The 20,117-nt window shown below is 36.5% G+C and overlaps 3 protein-coding genes across 6 annotated transcripts in view; all 3 read left to right on the top strand.

Moving 5' to 3' along the window:
* The first annotated feature begins 1,447 nt into the window (after nt 1-1,447).
* Echs1 (Enoyl-CoA hydratase, short chain 1) lies at nt 1,448-6,310 on the top strand. The gene is made up of 8 exons (XM_022057449.2): nt 1,448-1,711; nt 2,483-2,683; nt 3,540-3,664; nt 4,066-4,270; nt 4,939-5,058; nt 5,526-5,593; nt 5,801-5,907; nt 6,136-6,310. The coding sequence occupies exons 1-7, from the start codon at nt 1,612-1,614 to the stop codon at nt 5,864-5,866; spliced, it is 885 nt and encodes a 294-aa protein (XP_021913141.2). The 5' UTR covers nt 1,448-1,611; the 3' UTR covers nt 5,867-5,907; nt 6,136-6,310.
* A 275-nt stretch (nt 6,311-6,585) lies between these two features.
* On the top strand, nt 6,586-17,382 carry ClC-b (chloride channel protein 7). 2 transcript variants are annotated; one of them, XM_022057448.2, is made up of 17 exons: nt 6,586-7,685; nt 8,161-8,286; nt 8,611-8,809; nt 9,210-9,319; nt 9,475-9,618; nt 9,870-10,047; nt 10,502-10,793; nt 11,524-11,662; nt 12,116-12,209; nt 12,991-13,160; nt 13,656-13,835; nt 14,250-14,447; nt 14,832-14,996; nt 15,616-15,699; nt 16,572-16,652; nt 16,913-17,031; nt 17,169-17,382. In XM_022057448.2, exons 1-16 carry the CDS (start codon nt 7,536-7,538, stop codon nt 17,012-17,014), a joined length of 2,412 nt encoding a protein of 803 aa, XP_021913140.2. In that variant the 5' UTR covers nt 6,586-7,535; the 3' UTR covers nt 17,015-17,031; nt 17,169-17,382. The 2 variants fall into 2 exon arrangements, with proteins under 2 accessions (XP_021913140.2, XP_021913139.2); XM_022057447.2 differs by having other exon boundaries at nt 16,913-17,382.
* Nucleotides 17,383-18,182: 800 nt separating this feature from the next.
* The window catches only part of Dic1 (Dicarboxylate carrier 1), a 38,570-nt gene continuing 36,635 nt past the window's right edge, over nt 18,183-20,117 (top strand). For all 3 annotated transcript variants that reach the window (XR_015537552.1, XM_087357788.1, XM_087357789.1), the window contains exons 1-2: nt 18,183-18,321; nt 19,106-19,240. The gene's annotated coding sequence lies outside the window, so the exon portion shown is untranslated. The remainder of the gene's footprint in view (nt 18,322-19,105; nt 19,241-20,117) is intronic.

Genomic DNA, 20,117 nt, shown 5'->3' with positions numbered 1-20,117 from the left:
TGTAGACCTTAAGGAAGTACTCAGTCTGGCGTCTTCTTTATGAGCAAATTCCTTACAGATGGAGTAAAGCACATCATGGTTTCATTAGCAGATAATATTTATGGACAAAAGTGACTTCATTAGTTCAGCATAATCTGCAGAATTTTGAAATTCATGTGTGAAGTGTCAGTTATTTTCATACAGTCTTTGCAATTTTTTGTATCAATTGAAGGTCATTAACTGTTTGCATTATGTAATTGGTACTGTGACATCTAGTTTTTCTGTTAACAGAGTGTGAGACAGAATATACAGGAATAAGCTTGTTATCAACAAGAGAGGATAAAACAGTTGATAAAAGTTTTTTAAAATAAAAACAAAATTATCTTTATTGGAGTTGTTCCTGTGCAGAAAGTAGGCCACATGAAAATTCGTTTGAAGTCTGAATGATGTAATACTGTAGGCATGTATTTTGATATTTTATGCATAGACATCTTGTGAGTAGGATACAGATGATTTACCTGCATCCATTAATCCTTCTAAAATATGTGGTGGACAAAGCTGCTTGGAGGACTGCTGGAAATGCTTGCTTACAATTCAGTTCAGAATTCTCATGTCCCATCTAAGAACCAAACTATTTTGCCTGCTTTGTATGGGTGTGAAACGTGATTTCTCATTATAAGGGATATAGATTGAGGGTATATAAGAATAGTTATGAGGCAAGTATGTAGACCTGAAAGGAAGTACACAACAGAAAGACGGAGGGAACTGCTTAATGAAGAACTTCATCTGTACTCTGCCTTATATTACTAAGATAAAAATGTGTAATGAGGAGCTTCATTATTTGTTTTATATACCAATCAGTATTAATACTAAATCAAGGCATATGAGATGTGCAAGACATGGTGCATGCATGTGGGTAGTGGAAAATGCATATAAAGATTTGGTGAGGAAAAGAAAGAGACTTTTTTGAAGTGTGATATATTGAAAAGTAATATTACAATTTATCTTTTGTTATTCCAGGGGGAGGGGCTATCACCAAATTCATGTGGGTCAGGATAGGGGCCATTCGCGGAGTCCTGTGAACACGATAACAAACCTTAAGATTCCATAATAATCGGAATTTCGTGACTCTTGTACGAATCTTAAAACTTTGCATACCGTGCAGTGTTTTTCTAAAACATATAAAATCATGCATACAAACGAAACTGTTTACACGAATGTCAATGAATACATAATTCAGTCATATCAGGGCATCTACTTGACCGGTCAGGAAACATTTAAAGTTTTATCGAGACAAAAGTTTGTCGTAACACTTAAATGGTCTTCCCCATTGATATCTGTATTCTAAATCCCCAATACATCACGAACGTGGTAGTTATATGAGAGTATAATTTTTGCAGGGGACATTTGAATGACAAACCAATAAATGCAATAAAGCTAGTGGCAACATGTACGCGTATGGTTCGTATGTTTGGCGTGCGATTCGGCAACGTTCCCATTTTAACCAAGGACATTAGACAAAACGACCTTTAATCTGTTTGTCAGACTTGTAAGAATTTGTATGCCAAGAGCATAACGCCAGTCATTCGAAGTTGGTGTTCTGGAAACGTAATATTTTTCTTAACCTCTACCATGGCAGTCGTATATAGTGCATCGAAATTATTTGTTGGGCGAATCCAGGGTTTTTCTAGAATAGCAGCATCCTGCGCGAAATATGCCAGCACCAGTACAGGTAAATATGCTAGTAGTGTTTATTTTGTAATAAATGCTAGCCAGTGTGAGGAATCTACAGCCCATCCTCATGACACTGCTTACAATTATGATTGTAGAATGTTCGTAAACAGAAGTAATTTGTGTTGCTCCAACATTTGAAACAACAGTGTAAAACTATTTTGTTGTTTTAATTCAAATTTTTATCCGATGCCATTGTCCACATTCCTGTTACCAAGAGTTCCATGCCCTTGAAAAAATACTTCACTTGTGTCAATAGATCATGTACAGTTATCTCAATGTTAACCTTTCATCACACCATTCCAACCTCAAATACATTTTATATTAACTTATCTCGGTAACCTTCATTAACAACTGAATTGGTCCATTGTAAGGATTTACCATTTTCAGGTATCAGTTCTCAAATCAGAACAGTGTTTGGACTACTAGTGAAGCTAGCCAATTCTAGAGTCTGTACAGTAACAAAAATTTCATAATGCTTTATCTTTTCTTAGCTCCTAAAGCTGATCCAGCATTTCTCATTGAGTAAAGTTACTTGCTAGAGAATTCCTACTCTCATTACTGTCTTTTGTTGTGGACAATGTGGAGAAGTTCTCTGGAACAGCTTTACCTTTAAAAATTAATGGAAAATTAGGAGAACTATCTTTGTTAGTATGTACCAAATTATAGGTTAAGAATTAAACATAACATATGTGAGTCATATACTTATACTGTGATACATAACATTGTATTATCTAATTCTATATCCTATTCATATATCTTTGTTTTACAGCATCCAGTTATGAGTTTATTGTCGTAGAGACAAAGGGGGAGAAGAAGAATGTTGGACTTATTACATTAAACAGGCCTAAAGCTCTGAATGCACTGTGTGATGGCTTGATGAGAGAGGTTGGTGATGCAGTGGATAAGTTGGAAAATGATGATAGTGTTGGGGCTCTTGTCATTACCGGAAGTGAAAAAGCATTTGCTGCAGGTAAACAGGCAATTTGATTGTACAGGGACAGATTGCAGATGAATTCTTACCTTAAAATGTTGACATGTTGGTACATGCGTAGAAACCCGTTGTCACAGTTCATGTAACTTGATGTTTTTCTTTAAATTTTACGTAGACATAATATATGTATTTCACTTCTCCTTTTTCTGAAGATGGCAGAATTTTAATTCTTAACTCCATGAAGTAGAGTCCATAGAAGCTGATTGCCAATTAGATGGTCAAGAATTTGCCATTGGACCTTATCCTGAGTCAGTTGAATCCAATCAGTTCTCTTGCACTGTATTTATTCAGAATCTGTATGACGTCAGGGTAAGATACTGGACTCTCATTCAGAGGTTCAGGGTTTGATCCCTAGTCATGTATGTATGCAGATTTTTTCTGCTTACAGCCAGAATCCAAAGATAAATCTTTTGGAAGAAAGTGAAGTATACCAGGACCCCACCATGGTTTGGACCCTACATTTAACTGGAAGTCTCCTTTGCTGACCATCTTCATAATGCATTCACTGACGGTAACAGAATTTGCGCGAACTTAGATATGGATTCTAGATTTGCCTATGGTTGGCAAAGGCCAGGAAAGGTCCATACCTGGGGGAATTTAATTCTAACCATTTTAATATTATCCTCCTGTCTATTATTAGGTCTCCAATGTGGTGTGTTCTGTTCAGGTTTTCCAACTAAAATTTTGTTTGCATTTCTCATCTCTCCTATGGGACTTTTGGTTTGAAGATAGATTGTGAAAATACTTACAAATTTTATATGAAACTCTATTCTTAGGCATAACAAAGTTCTTTCTAGAACTTCTTGTTAATGTGTTATGTTGCTTTGAAACCTAGGAGCCGACATAAAGGAAATGCAAAATAACACCTTTTCAAAGAATATAAGAGGGAGTTTTCTGAGCCATTGGAATCGAATTGCTTCGTGCAAGAAGCCCGTAATAGCAGCTGTCAACGGATATGCCGTAAGTAATTGCCCTAACTGTATATGAAGAATTATCTAGTGCCTTATTTCAATGTGATTTTTCGGATAGGCTGACTAAAATGTAACCTGGCCAGTCTGAAAAAAAGTGACATTTTCTCACTGATGATTACTGTGTATGCATGTGAACGTTGGTTACATTTTTTCCCCCCTAAAATGTCAGGTTTTTCCAAAATTCTTTTTGAAAGGTCAGAATAATTTCTTTCCTCCAGTTTCTGCTTGCTATTGCTGAGATTTTTCAGCACAGTCATAATTTTCAGATTTTTTGTCAAAATCAGTCAGTTTTTCTACCCATGTTAAGTTGAACTGCTGAGTTTGAGACACTTCACTTAAGTCACTTGGCATGTACTGGAGTTCAAATGCCATGGTTGGTATAATTTTCAGTTGGGAGGAGGATGTGAATTGGCCATGATGTGCGACATCATTTATGCAGGAGACAAGGCTAAGTTTGGGCAACCAGAGATTGCGATAGGAACAATCCCAGGTGCGGGTGGCACCCAGCGGTTGCCACGATACATTGGCAAGTCCAAGGCTATGGAGATAGCGCTCACAGGAGTTCCTATAACAGCACAGGAGGCTGAGAAAGCCGGTGGGTGTTACGTTTACGTTTCATAGCCAAGCTAAGTTTTGGTGGGAAAATACAGCGACGTTTGATGTCTTCATGGCAGTGAAGTTGTTGCTGTTGGTCTGCTGAATTTAATGCATTGTGGACTGTGGGCAGATACCGACATTTCAGGGGAACATACTGCATCCATCTTCAGGGCTGATTTTTCAAATGACTGTTGAATTAATGAGGTAGAGAATTTTAGAATTATCCAGTTACTTGTAGCACTCGTTCGAAAAGTGTGCAGAAGTATCAGAGAAGGTTGTGTATTGTGTTTTGTGTTTACAGTGTTTTAGCTTGTTATTTTTTCCTTAATATGTTGTTTGCAGACAAAATGAAAACGATCCATTGTTTTTCCTATTTCTCAGTCTTTGTTTCTTTGGTATAAACAGTCACACTACTATTTCCTTTGTTGCATTCGTATACATAAAGACTTTTTTCTATTTTTGTCTATCATGTTTTGTTCTTTCCCGTCCTCTCTTTATTCATTTTTTTCTGTTGTTCTGTACCATTTTAATTTTTTACACTAGTATTTTTAGTTCCACAAGCAATGGAGTGATTTGGAAAACTGTTTAAGGCGGCTGTTTGCTTTGATTGTCTGCCGTTGAGAAATTGTTTTGGGAATTTCAGGTGACTATATTATTTTTGTGCAGGGCTTGTGAGCAAAGTCATTCCAGCTGATCAGCTTGTGGCGGAAGCAGTGAAACTTGGAGAAAAAATCTCATCACATTCCCAACTGATTGTTGCTCTTTGCAAAGAATCTGTTAATACAGGTACGTATTATTTGGTAGCAATTTTTGATTCATAATTTGTTGGCGTGTAATAGTTCTCTAAATATGTGTGACATTTTTTGACACATCACAACAAATCTTTTGATCACTGCCCATTGTTTTGAGCTGTATTCTCTAAGAAAGAAATTGTTCTTATCTGGTCTGAAAGGGATTTATCCTGCTGCTTCTAGGGTTGTGTTTATCGATGTTTAGAGCCGAATTAGTTCTTAGTTTATATTATACCTATAATTTATTTTTTGCTTGCGGTTGTTTGTATGTTAACGTGTAACTTACACTGAATTAAAATAATTTGTTTAGTTTGCTTCAGATTTTAAGAGATTGGAAGGAATGTTAATTTTAATTTATGTTAATGTACCAAGTTCGGAACAGAAGTAATAAGGGTTAAAATGTGTGAATTGCTCAATGCCTCTTAAGGCCAGTGGTTGATACCACTTTTTATTTCTTTACAGCATTTGAAACTCCATTACAGGAAGGACTTCATTTTGAAAAGAGAATATTCCATGCTACATTTGCTACTGTAAGTTTGTTTTTTGACTGAATTTAGGATTTTTATTTTCAGAAACAGTTTTTTGAAGAATATATACTCAGTACCTCTAACATGATAAGCCATTTTGTGTTACTTGTGCTGAGATAATTTAGAGGGGTTTGTATAATTGATATATTTATATAACGCATTTTAAATTGAAAGGATTTATGATTGCCTTTTTTTTTGTATTTTTTGCAGGAAGATCGTAAGGAAGGCATGGCTGCATTTGTTGAGAAGCGTTCGCCAAATTTTACCGGTAACTGAAGCGCAGATATTGAGAATGAACTGTACGGAACACCAAGTTTGTAAGTATTGAAGTGAATGTGATTAAATAAGTGATTTATAATTTTTCTCTTTAACAAACTGTTCAGCAGACACTGAGTGTAAAATTTCAACAGTAAAATAAAATTGTTAAAAACCTGGATAAACCTTTGTCTTCCAGCTTATTATTTATTGTTTCTTTGTAGATGTACATGCTTTAAATGTTGTTATAAATAACCACGAAGTATTAATTTTAATTTCTGTTTTTGCAGGTTCGTAATGTGGCATTATATGTACCTTGAATGAACGCAAGAATGAAAATAGGTTGAACTAACACAGAATAAACAACTCTATTAAGGTTTTGTATTATTTTGAGAGAAGACTTTTTGATTCTGAAACTTTGTATGTATAACTTTAACTCTTATATAAAGCAACTGCTCATACTAATTCATTGTTGACATTATATTGCCTGCTGCCATTGTTCTGTTATGTTTAGTCCTTTGACTGAGGACATGACAAAATGTGGAATATTTGTAGCCTCCTCCTTGCCATGTATATTGAATATACTGTGCTTAATCCTTAAACATGCAAGTTATTTTGTGCGCTAAACCATTGGCTTACTTTGACAGCTTCAAGACGTCCACATCTTCAGGTGACATGCTATCCTGATGGCTGTGAAACATGGCCAAGAGAAAGCAAAAAACAGCATACTTACTGAGGACAAATGTACATGTAGCTCTCTGTTTTTCTAGAAAGGAAGTTAGTTGCTCTGTTTAGATCTGCTAGATAATGGGGTGACATTTTTAAGTATTTATTTGCATAAAGTGTAATTAATCTATTGGTATTAATGGAAATTAGAAATGTGCTTAAAATCAGTTAGGATATTACTTTGCTTATTTCATTAGGCACCATTATGTATAGTAAGAAAAATGCTGAGTACAGTAGAACAGTAGATGATAATTCTTACATATTTTTTTAGGCAATTTGAATTTTTGAAATCAAAACGTGTTCCACCAAGTTGTCAACTTATAATCTCTCATCTCATAACTTTCCTATCCCAGTTGCTATGAACAATAGGCTTAAAATGACATACCATTTTCAAATATGAGCGTAGGTGTGAAATAAAGTATATTTCAAATACTGTTTATTTTGTTAAATATAACACAAGGTAAGGCAAAGTATGACAGTGTTACAGACGTTGCATTAAATCCAGATTATTTACTGTTGCAAATTGGGGAATAACAAAAAAAGGTGCGTAAGCGTAGTGATTTAAGGAATACCAACAATTGAGAGTTCGACTACAGCATAATATTGCTGATTACCGAAATGTGTCGTGGTATGCTAATGACTAAATTCATGTAACAGATTTTATTATATTTGAACACACGGTGCTTAATATAACCTTATGTAATAAAACATCCTGGAAACAACCGAACGGGAAGCATACATATGTTTTTCTTTTTGTGTTGGTGATCGCACTGCAGATGACCATGATTATTTCCAATGAATCACGTGCTGAATGTTTGTGGCGTTCAAGAGGAGTAATGAGTATTGTTTTGCGTGGTCATAAATGAAGCATATTTAACTCCATTCACTGGCTTTAAGAGTGATGTCTTTGATTGAATATATATTTTCATGCTAGTCCATTCCTTCAAGCACGAGAAATGTGTTTATGAGAATATCTGGAAGAACAGCGACATTTTGTAGTGTTAATAAAAAAATGAGAGATAGATCATATTCTAGTTCTGGTGAAGAGGAGCCTTTAATTCGAAATCAAAATAAAATTATTTCGTATGGTGCACAACAAAACTGTCCATCAGGGGTGAGTTGCTTTATCGGTTTTTAGGTTAGGAGGGATGTCAATTTCATGACAGTAGGTATTATAATAACATTAATTTTATTGTGGTTAAAAGTCCAGAAGATGTAAGGAATTGTGTAACATACAACTTATAAGAAATATATCACAATTCTCCAAGTTCATTAACAATTATGAATAAGAATGCAACTAGTGTGACCTACCTATTCCTTTGATTTATTTAAATCAGATTATGTGACTACAAAACCAACCAATTTTAAAAAAAAATCTACTGCAGATTTAGCAGTAGTTTCATGATTTTACTTTGATTATAATGCCTCAGTGCTTGATAGGATGGGTATGTGATTATGTATGTTGGTATAATTAGCTTCTTTGTCTACCTAGTTGTGTTAACAGTGTGGCCTCAGATAAGACATTGAATGATTGTGCCTGTTTATTTTTTTATAATTGTTTGTTAATGTTCTCAATTGCCTCTGTTAAGGGTTCAACATCTATAAATGCTGATCCAGTGATCTTGGCCAGTAGTGAATCCCAGCTGCCAAAGGGAAAATATGTCTTAGAGACTGTTGAACATGGCTCCCTTAATGTAATCTCAGCAAAATTTGAGGTATGTAGTAGGTTTTACTGATGTTATATATGTAATTATATTCTTATAGTAAAGTGACTAATTTTGGACTCAATGATCAGGGTTGGACTTAAGGTGCAATCAAGTATTTTTCCGTTTGCTATTTAATTTGGACTGGCTCTGGGACCTGTTGAGCTACCCATGTCATGTGTGCTGAGGTTAGGAATATGGGAATCATTATTGTCAGTCCTATACACTATGTCATGGTGCTGATGAACAGGGTAACCTCATCTTTGTCTTCATGTTTGTTGTGCATTAATAGAATCAGTGGAAAATTAAGTTATCTTTTGCTGTATATATTTACAGAGCCTGGATTATGACATTTGTGAGAATCATCTCCTGCTGGAAGAGGAACGAACGAAAGGATATAAATTTATTGTAAAGAAGAATTTTGCAAGATGGTTCATATTCTTGTTGATCGGAATGCTGACAGCTTTAATCGCATGTGTCATCGATATAACCATCGAGGAACTGTCACATATTAAATACAAGAGTCTCAAGAATTGTATCCTTTACACTACCACAATTTGTATACGTGGTTAAGTTTGTTATTGTGTGTGCTAGTAACTAGGGTGATTATCAAAGATTCAGTAGGAAGGGCATGTAGTATACATCCTCCTTTGTAATCATCATGTGTTGATAGCAGAATTTATTTCATAGGTACCTTAATATTGAGATAAGACAGAAGCCAGGAAGTTTGAGAAAACGGTTGTTTTTGCGAAGGTTGGGGACTTGAGTCCATGTGGAATTGCACAGGCCCGTTGTGTCCTGCCCCATATAATACCGAAGGGAAAATTGAGCAGCAGTGGAATGCTAATTGTACTGCCTCTGAGGAAATCGTAACTTATAGGCATTAATTGCAATACTGTTTATAGATTTAAAGATCTTCCTTAACGTTGTATAAGATGTGGATCGATGCATTAGTGAAAACTGTTTATATATACCATATTTGATCTGGGTCATCTCCAACATGATTCCTGTTGCCATTGGGTCCCTTTTGGTGGCGTATGTAGAGGTAAAGTGTGTATTGGAATGACTAGTATGTGTTTCAAGTAAGATAACTGTATTAAGTAATTAACAAAGAAACTACTGTCTGCTCTTGTAACAGTACAGCGTACTGGCAGCATTCTTGATAAACAGCGTAGATATTTAGTGATTTTATTGTTTCAGCCGATTGCCGCAGGAAGTGGCATTCCCCAAGTAAAATGTTACCTAAATGGAGTAAAGATGCCACGTGTAGTTCGGATCAAGACTCTCGTTGTGAAGGTGATCGGGGTTATCTCTTCTGTTGTTGGTGGGCTTGCTGTTGGAAAGGTACGCTCGTAATACTCCAAGACTGGTTCTTATTCAGTTTATGTAACTTCATTGTCTGTGGCATTATCAGTGACAAAAATGGATCAGCATGGACTGGGATTGAACTGATTCAGAGTAGGGTGAAAAGGCAGGATTTTGTGATTGTGTTTTTGAATATTTAGATTCCATAAAAATAGGGAGTTCCTTCACCAGCTTTTTAGGAAGATTCTGCACTGGTGTTAAGTAGTTAGTACGAATTTTGTCGTCAATAGGAAGGCCCAATGATCCATTCGGGAGCTGTTGTTGCAGCTGGCATCTCACAAGGGAAAAGCAGTACATTTCGCCGAGACTTGAGGATCTTTAAGTATTTTCGTGAAGACCACGAGAAACGAGATTTTGTGTCAGGTGGAGCTGCAGCTGGAGTTGCAGCTGCATTTGGGGCCCCAGTGGGTGAGTTATTACAAATCTATATAAAAATGCGGACCCAATTAATATCTTGCCTGATTGATTTTTTTCCTCTCGGGGTTATTATGTTGTCACAGATTGATTCTTAAATGATGATCTGCAAGCTTAGCTTTCATCATTATTAATTGTCATTTTCATCAGGGTGACGCATCTTATGAAAAAGTGTATTTCATTCTTCTTTGTCATCCCATAAATGTCAGACTCGGGGCTTGTTTTAGCTCCACGGAGAATTTAATTATGTGTGTTATTCATCGTGTAGTGAATGTGAAATAATTGCTAAAAATACTTTTTTACTGGGGCAGCCATCAGAGCACTTACTAATGTTTCAGTGAAAATGTTATAAATTCCTGCATCTGAAAAATTCAGGTTTCTGAAGCAAGTTATATTCTGTTTAACATTTATAAACCGTAATTGGTAATTTGTTATGTGCTTGTTGTAGGTGGTGTCCTGTTTAGTTTGGAGGAAGGAGCAAGTTTCTGGAACCAGAGCCTGACTTGGAGAATCTTCTTTGCATCAATAATCTCTACGTTTACCCTGAATGTAGTGTTAAGCTCCTACCATGGCCATCCAGGGGACCTCTCGTATGCTGGACTTCTAAACTTTGGAAAATTTGAGAATATCTCGTATGATTTTTTTGAGCTACCCATATTTGTGATAATGGGTGCAATTGGGGGACTTTTAGGCTCCCTTTTCAACCACATCAACTACAAACTTACAGTATTCAGGATGAGGTATGTTGTCTTTTCACTTATGGGACAATAAACTCTCCATTGCAACGTTTAAACATTTTGAAACGACAGTCAATAAATCAAGATTATCTGCACAAGGAAATTAATAGAAACTAAAGTTGTGAAAATGATTTTTGCTGTTCAGTTCAGAATCTTTTAATTTTCTCTGTAAAAGTGTAAAAATTAAAAGGTACCAAACTATAATTTTATGTCATCGGGTTGTATGGGTGTCAGATTCGGTCTCTCACTCTACAGGAAGAACATTGAGAGAGATTGGGAAAGGAGCTGAGTAGAATTTCTTGATCTAAGAGAGAAGAAGTAGCAGGAGCATGGAAAAAGCTTACGTACCGGGAGCTTTATGATTATGGTTTTTCACATTTTATTATCCAAGTTCTTTGTTCCCCAAATGTTAAATAGGAATTGTACTGCCATCCATTAAAGTCCAGTAGTTACTATATTTATCATGGGCTTTAATAATCAGTAGCTCTTAATTTTACGCACAGAGTATATTTGTTTTGTATGATTCTTAGCATAAACTGTGATTATTTCCTAAAACGGCATTGACCAGTTGATTTTGTAATGAGACACTTTGTATTTTCTTTGAGGTGGGCACTGATATTAAGATGAACTTTGGCCTCGGATGGTTAATCACTTATTGTGCCCATTTCTATAATTCTGACTGATTTTCCTGAGCTTAGACATACCATTTTAGGATTTTATTTTCTGTGTCCAGAAATATCCATGCTCGATGGATGAAAGTGATGGAAGCTGTGATGGTTGCGGCATTTTCGGCAACGCTTGGCTTTGGGATGATGTATTTCCTCAATGACTGTAAACCGCTAGGACAGGATCCAACCAGTAATCCCATTCAGGTGAGAAGAATACTCATAGTATGAAAGATAAAAGAGCGGGAATAAATTAATCTTTGTAACTTGATAAATTTGTTTGTAGGACAAATGTTATGAAACTTTCACCATGTGAGAGGAAAGTGCTTTTAATACTTGTTGCATTTTGTTACTAGTACATGTTAAAAATATATTTTTGAAGATAACCGTCTTTTGAGATGTTGCGCCATGTACTCTCTCAGAAGTTGACTGACATTCAAGGGTGCTTACTGCCTCCATCATGATGCCATCATCCAGTTCTTGCCTTTGTACACAGTATCCGTAAGATCTATGCTAATTATATCCTCCCATCCCTAGATATCCCAAATGATCTCTTCAGGTCGTCTTTGACATTTAAATGTCATCTCTTCTCTTTGTCTTTTATTCTTCTGTTCATAATTTGATAATGATATCATAATATAGATGCTTGTTTGTGAATAGATGTATTGTGGCGATGGAGAGTACAATGCAGTTGCCGCCATATGGTTCCAAACTCCAGAGGCCAGTGTACGATCATTGTTCCATGACCCTCCTGGTAAGTTATGCTGCACTCTTGGTTGGTCGTTGTTGCGTGTGGTGTATTTCTGCATTCTAAAGTTAGATTATCTGAAAATACGTCATATTATGGTCGCACCTGTAATTGATGTGGCTGTATATGGGAAACATGTCCAGAAAGGGCAAAGAAATTTGCCGTCATAGTTATTTAAAAATATACGTTCATGTACTTTGGAACATGTACGGCAAATCATTATCATATTCATGACTAGTTGAAGAGCATAGATTGATGGTTTTTGAGACGAGAGTAATGCAGATATTTGGACCTAAGAGAGGGGGAGTGACTGAAGAATGAAGAAGATTGCATGAACAGCTTTCGAAGTTGTACTCTCCACGTGATTAATCAATCAAGGCAGTCTTTAATCTGTGCATGCAGGAGCATTAAATGTCGCGGTCCCGATCGAACCCATGTTCTGATGGGTCGTGAATCCTGCTAACCACAAATGCACACCATGCTGAATGGTGTGTACTGGACACGAAAAAGAAAAAGTCTGTGTATGATTCATTCCAAGAGGTTACTGTCTGAAAGTCTCTTTAGAAATGGGGCATGAAGGTAGGGACTGGATTAAGCTGACTCATGATATATTTATGAATGTTTGAAGCTATTGTTATAATCTCTCAATTGTTTAAAATAGGTTTTAAGTAATATTATCCAATAGCCATTAAAGGTAAGCATGGAAACACTGTAAATGTTGTAAACTTTGTTGTTATTTTCTTTTAAATATTACAAAGGGTAATCTTTCACTCTGCCTCTGTTTCAGGCTCGCATAAAGCAGTGTCTGTTGTCGTGTTCTTCATTTTATACTTCCTGCTGTCGTGCTGGACGTATGGACTCAGCGTGTCCAGCGGACTGTTCATTCCTTCTCTCTTGACTGGCGCTGCTTGGGGGCGATTGGTTGGCAGTGGGATGGCGAGCATTTTGCCCAGTTCCGTAAGTACAAAAGTTAACTGCCTTTGAGAAGAAAGAGAGACAATTTTTGAAGAAATAAATAATTTACATGACCATTACATCACTGCATGGCTTGTTATCGTTATGGGTTGGCAGACGGAATTTCTCGAAAGCCAGGCAACCAATCATCTGACTTAGGATTGGGGCTGTTGGTGGTAATGAATCTATGGGTTCAATAAAAGATGGGGAGTTTATTTTTGCCGTATGAGCAGTTATTAACTTTGAAAAATTCATTCAAGGGGTTTGCCTTAGTAAAATGGAGTATCTGTACTGTTTATTAGTTTTGTAAAGAACAGAATTTTGGCTCCTACTGCAGCAGCGTTGTTTCTGTATGTCTGTTTATCTTTCAAACAATAGATTTGTATCATAAATAAACAATTATGAAAAATTTGTTTATTTAGAAACCTTCCATAAAGTAAGGTAATGTGCCTTGGATTCTTTCATAGACGCTTGACTGATATAAATCCTCTTTGTCAGGGGTGGGTTGACCCTGGCAAGTATGCGCTTGTGGGAGCAGCTGCACAGCTTGGAGGCGTGGTACGAATGACCATTAGTTTGACTGTCATCCTTATTGAAGCAACTGGTAACATTACCTTTGGCCTCCCGCTTATGCTGACTCTTATAATGGCCAAATGGACTGGCGACTTCTTCAATGAGGTGAGATCAAAACGTTCAAGACTGTGGAGTATAAATCTGCTGTGTCTGTTTAGTTTGATTTGTGTTAATTTCTTGCGTAATTGCCCTGTTTCTCACAGCATTGAGACCACCAGTCCATGAGTTTCCTGGTTCCATGAGAATAATTGTTTTCAGCTGGTCTTTAAGCCATTATTACATTGATCCATTCCATGGCTTATGATTTTTTCAAATAAAATTTTTTCAGTGGGGCTTCTTTGGTTATCCTGCAATCACTGATCAATTCACTATGTAACCTATAGTCAGTGGGGCAGAATACACATCACCTGAAACTCATCTTTTCCTGTCACTGGGCACTGCACCTACCTAATATCTGTAATTGAAATGTAATTTTGTAATGAGACCCACGCAGTCAGCTGTAGTGACTTAATTTTTCAGGGTATCTATGACATCCACATTCAGCTTAGCGGAGTTCCCCTGTTACCGTGGGAACCACCCCCATTGTCATATAATATGTATGCCAGCGAAGTAATGAGCCATCCTGTGGTGACATTGAACACGGTTGAATCTGTCAGGCGCATCGTTCATGTGTTGAAGTCTGAGACTTTTAATGGCTTCCCAGTTGTGGATCCTCAGGTTTGTCACTTCATTATTTCTTAGATGTATTTCCCCCAGACTGCATGAATTTACTACGATACCGATGAGAAGGAAAGAATGAATATTTCAGGTTTCTGATATTTGTTTCTTTCATCAATTCAGTACGATTCATCCTCATTTTCTTGAAGTACTCATTACGTCGGTAATAATGATAGTGGCCAGAACATGCGGGCGATCAGATGGTCTACTTTGGGTAAAATTACCATTAAATTGGACAGTTTATCTATCAGTGCTAAGCATCACTCTCTCGTGTCTGACATAAGGTCTTTGTTATATTTTCAAAGAATAATTGCTTTATGTTGCTATATTACGGGATCACATTCACTGTGTGTCAAATTTACATTTTTTTTATTTAATTTCCAGGGTGATGTGAAGATGTGCCAAACATTTAGAGGAATGATTTTAAGGTCTCAGCTCATAGTGTTGTTGAAAAATAAAATCTTCAATGAATCTGCTGAAATTTGGAATTGCAAACAACCTTCAATCAAGATGTTTAGAGATGAATATCCTCGCTACCTCACTATCCAGGTACAGGCTTCATCTCGTTTATTTATCTTTTTTTTATTATTTTTTTATTCGGTTGAGGCCACTGGCAAGAACTTTCTTGGATAGGCAGCTTAGGTGTGTTTCTCAGTGCTTTACATTTCTTAGGTTGTTTGTGTAGATCATGATGTCATTATCTTCGAAGCAGGAAACGTACTTTCTAGGGTGTCTCATAGTTGCATGTTGGGTATGTGATTGCTTCTTCCATCCACTGTTATTCATCTGCGTGACTCTGTTTTTATTCTGATTGACGATCCTGTTCAGAAATATGAGTTAGGGTAGCTCAGTATAATTTATGACCGTGTACTGGATGACCGGGGTTTGAACCCTGGCAGGAGCGAAGGATTTTTCTTCTTGTCTCTGCATCCAGATTGGCTCTGCGCCCTACCCAGCCTCATGTCCAATGTGTACCAGGAGTCCTTTCTTCAGGCGTAAGTGTGGCTGGGTCATGATGCTGACCTCTTATCCCCATTTACTGCCAAGGTCAAGAATAAATAGGTGTTATACTTCCTGTCCCGCAAAACGCTTCCATGGTGTGTTGTGGGACAGATTTGCCTGCCTATTCAGAAATATATTACTTATTTTATGTGCTCTATTTTTGTAGGAAGTAGATGTTACGGAAGAGGAGATGAAGTTTACAGTAGATCTCCGGCCGTTTATGAATCCATCACCATATACAGTTCAGCATGTAAGTACATTAGAACCTGCTTGTCTAATGCCACTTCTTGTGACATAACAAAGGACTGGATAAAATTATGTAATGAGGTGTTTCACAATGTGGACTTCACCTAATATTATTACATTGATGTTGGGCATGCAGCAAATATGGGGGAAGGAAGATGTGTAGAGAATTTTGATGAGGAAACCTGAGCATAGATAGAACCTTTGAGAGAAGAGCGCCAGGTGCAAATTGGATTCAACTAATTCAGAATAGGGTTAGGTTTATTTAGTATTAAACTATGTAGAAATATTACTACTTAGGGGTGATATATAATCCCTTGATAAACCTACTCCTTCCGTGGAGCTGAATCCTTGAGAAGCTGACATTTGCTTAGCAGACTAAGAAATTCTCTGCCATTTATACCCTATTGAGAAAAGTTCTCACAAGTGGGCTGTATTCTTAGCCAGTTAAATGCACTCCACACCTCACACTATTTTTTTAAGTGACATTTTAATATTATTGTTCCATACATTTCAAATTTCCAAAATGATGTCTTTCCTGAAGGTTTTCTGACTAAAATTTTGTAAGTGTATCTCATCTCCCTCGCACACTGTACATGCTCTAGTCATCTCATTCACTTTGATTTGATCACCAAAGGTATTTTGCGTAAAGTTCAATATATGAAGTTCATTGCTATTTGCTTTTCTCTGGCACTTCGTTCTTCCATTCATTTGTCCATATATTATTATCGCTTTGTTTTTGTATCCAAAATATATGTTCTACCCTTAGGATGAGTGACTAAGAAGTCCATAATATTGTGTGTATGTATGAAAATATTCAAATTAGGTTACTATTTTGTGTAATGAAGATAAATGAATGTATTTTTCTTTATGTCACAGTCAGCCTCTTTGCCACGTGTCTTCCGTCTCTTTAGGGCCCTGGGATTGAGACATCTTGCAGTTGTTAATGACACAAATGAGGTAAGGTGTACTTAAGAGGTGAATGGAGAAAATTACACAATGGGAAACTAAAGAATTTGTACATTTTATCTGATATTGTTTGGGTGATGAACAGGACATGTAGCATTCACATATAGAATACATAAGACCTGATTAGAAAATCAAAAATAGATTATTTGGAATACCTGTATGTTGATAAACATCCTTATCTCCTTGCACACAGATGATTTCACTTATAATTTTATAATGTCTGTCAGCTTTGATATATATTTTTCTCTCAGGTGACTGGCATTGTAACAAGGAAGGATCTAGCAAGGTACCGTGTGTGGCGACACAGAGGAAGAATGGGCTTGGAGCATTTGGCGATCTCAGAGAAGATATAACTTCCTGGATGAATCTGGTTTGTTGAGTGTGCATTTAGTGCTGAAGTTAAGAAGGAATGGATATGTACGTCTACTCCCACATACATCTTCGTGGTTTGGTGCTTAAGCACAGTGTTGAGATTTGCATAATGAAATTATTCTGCTTTGTATCCAGGGGAAACAATTGAAGTTGGTCATACGAAGTGAATTGGTCATTGTACCATGAAAGGAAGCTGTGAGGTCCTGCTTGCCATGCACAAGACAGAGTTTAAGCATAAGTACTTGTAGTTCTTTCTGACCTGTTACTTTTTAATGCCAAGTATTAAAGATATTTGTATTTAATTTGTATATACTGTCGTGCTAATTAATAAATGCATTGAAACACACAACAGCGTCTCATACTAAAATGCGCTTACCTTAGTTTTAGATCAATTACATCACAAACATTTCAGAGGCTCTGTTTCATTTGAATGTAATATGATATCTACTGTTGGCTTGTTGAACCTATCATACCTTCTCTGGAGCCCCTGTAGACTTTCCAGGGTTCCTGGCAAGCTTTTGAATTCACTGTGATAATGCCAGAAACAGTGTCCTGCGTAAGTACGTACTGGTAGGCAGTGTCCTTTGTCAGATGCAAATAAGATGCAGGGTTTTTGTGAAGTATAAGAAATAAACGGATAAAGTGTGAAAGTAGGATATTAGTAAGGAGTTGATTGTCAAGTCTCCCTGAAGACAGCCATCTTCATACTTATAACCATGAGGACCTGAAGTTGTACCCAGATGTGCCAGGGTATGTATGGTATTGAAAGAGGTTATGTAGGAAGAAAGAGCATCTCCCAAGGTAAGGTAAGTAGCACCCTACTTTAAGGTTATGTATATTTTGTATGAGAGTAAATGGAGTATACATAGATTTGCAGATAAAGATTCTAACACTGGTGTCAGAGTTTAAACAAAATTGTGTGAGGGTGAATAGTGGGTGGCAGGCTGTTACAAACATGGTAATGAACTTGCAGGTTCCATAAAAGGAATATGATTTATTGACTAACTGATCGAATATCAGCTTTTCAAGACTAATTCAGTTTGATGAAAGAGTTCGTTATGAAGATATCTCATTGTGTGCTTTTAATGCATGAACAACGTTTGGAGCTGAAAGGGACGTAGGTCGTGATCGGGTAATTTTCGTTATTTGTATGTTGGTATAGTGTGTGGTAGATTGAGCTATTGGCTTAGCTATAGATAAGGGCTGGAATGAGCCAGTGGCGGTAAGGTTTTAAGTCAGTTTTGTTGATTTGGTCACCATTTATGTAATATTTCACATGCGCTATGAGGTAAAAACTATTTTGGGTTTTGATGTTATTTTTAGCACGTATTGTATGATATGCAATGTTTGTAATCATGTTCGGTAACGATCGGTTATTTGTTATAGGTTAAGTCATGTGGTTAGGGTTCTTGCTTGTGACGTTTTGATGGAAACACGTGCGGAACATATCTCACTGTGGGGAAAATGTCTGCGTGAATCTTTTACCATTGATTTATGCATTATATTTTTTACGTAACTTTGAAATGTTCTCCCGGATTCAAATCATGGCCCAGAGATAGGCTATTCTGATTGAAGTTTTTCATAGTCTTATGCAACTCCTCTTGACAAATGGTGGGTTACCTTTTGACATCCTGTCCAGTTGTTCATTAATCCGATAATTTGACGCCGTGTATTCGAAGTTATTAGCAGTATTGTGAAACCACAAATACATTAAAATTAAATTCATTATTATAACATGTGTCAAAAAGTTGAGTATTTGATATGTGTATGGCAGTTAAGCTAAATTATTATGAAATACAATAATAGTAAACTGTTGTATTTGATTCTTCACTGTAATTCCCATTGGTTGTGTTATTTTATTTTCGAGTTTGCAAATTCCATCACACTTGTATCAACGCTAAATAAAATCCAATTTCTTCCAGATTTCATTATTCTCCATCAACCTCATGTTACTTTATGGATATATAACGATTTAACGTGTGATCTGTGTTGTACCAATTAGTCTTCATGTTTTTTTTCAAGTGAACATCACACCTGTTACTATGAAGGAACATAATTTTGTGTGTTGGCAGATGCTGCTTGATGCTTTTGAAACATGGGACATACTCATGATGGACAGGGAATGTACACCTTCGAAGTGATTCAGTAGACACTACAGTCTTTAGCAGGGGAGGACATCACACTTGGGCAGACATGAAGCACAGATTGTGAGTAGAAATATTGTTGACAGAACTCTGAACTCTGTATGAAGCTGGGTACTTGCAGTAAACCAAATATGCCATTTCACTGATATTTTTTATCTCCAGGATATTATGTTAACAACATAGTACCATCAAGATAGATAGGTTTGATACATTAACCATCAGTCCATGGGATAAGGTCAAGTTGCCAACCCATTGTATAGGATTTGTTTTTCTAACAAGTTTGTAAATTTAATTTGTATGCCACTTTAAACTTTCTAGGCTTTGACAGTCTTTCGAGACAAATAAGTTCAACATTATGAACTAATTTTGTCCGTTTAGCTAACAGTTGGTAGAAGGGTTAGACCTTTGTTGGTATAATGGATGTTTAGGCAGGAGAGAGCATTTAAAGGGAACAATAAAATGTTTAATATTTGTTTTAGTGACTAAATTTTCATTATCTAAACCATATATGTTTATAAAGTGACTGATGGGATAACATAGCAAGTATTATATATTTAAATTTGTCAGTCACAGTCCAGTGTTGGTAACACAGAGGTTCTTAAGATGTGCTTCTTGAATCAGTCTGCAATTCTTGAGAGGGGAAGTGACTTTTCTCTCACCACGGGGTCAACCTGACATTGTTGCCCATTAGACCTCCTCCTCAATGGGTACTTTTAATATTTTATGTATCTGATAGGTGAAAGTAGACTGACTGTAAAAATATAGTGTGTGTCTAAACACACTAAGCAAATTAATGTGTTAAATAGCCAGGGTGTGAAAATGACTATTTAGTGAGGTTATGTATGAAGCTCTACCTCCATTCACCCCTTTGTGTTTATGGTATGGTACTTAAGCACAGGAACAACTTGACTACTTTGTATTTGACATTGTTGATAGAAAG

This window comes from Zootermopsis nevadensis, unplaced genomic scaffold (genome assembly GCF_977971745.1).
Source record: "Zootermopsis nevadensis isolate Lab colony 2312 unplaced genomic scaffold, Znev_1.0 Znev_ptg000028l, whole genome shotgun sequence".
NCBI classification, from domain to species: domain Eukaryota; kingdom Metazoa; phylum Arthropoda; class Insecta; order Blattodea; family Termopsidae; genus Zootermopsis; species Zootermopsis nevadensis.
This window is presented reverse-complemented; position numbering and strand designations above follow the sequence as displayed.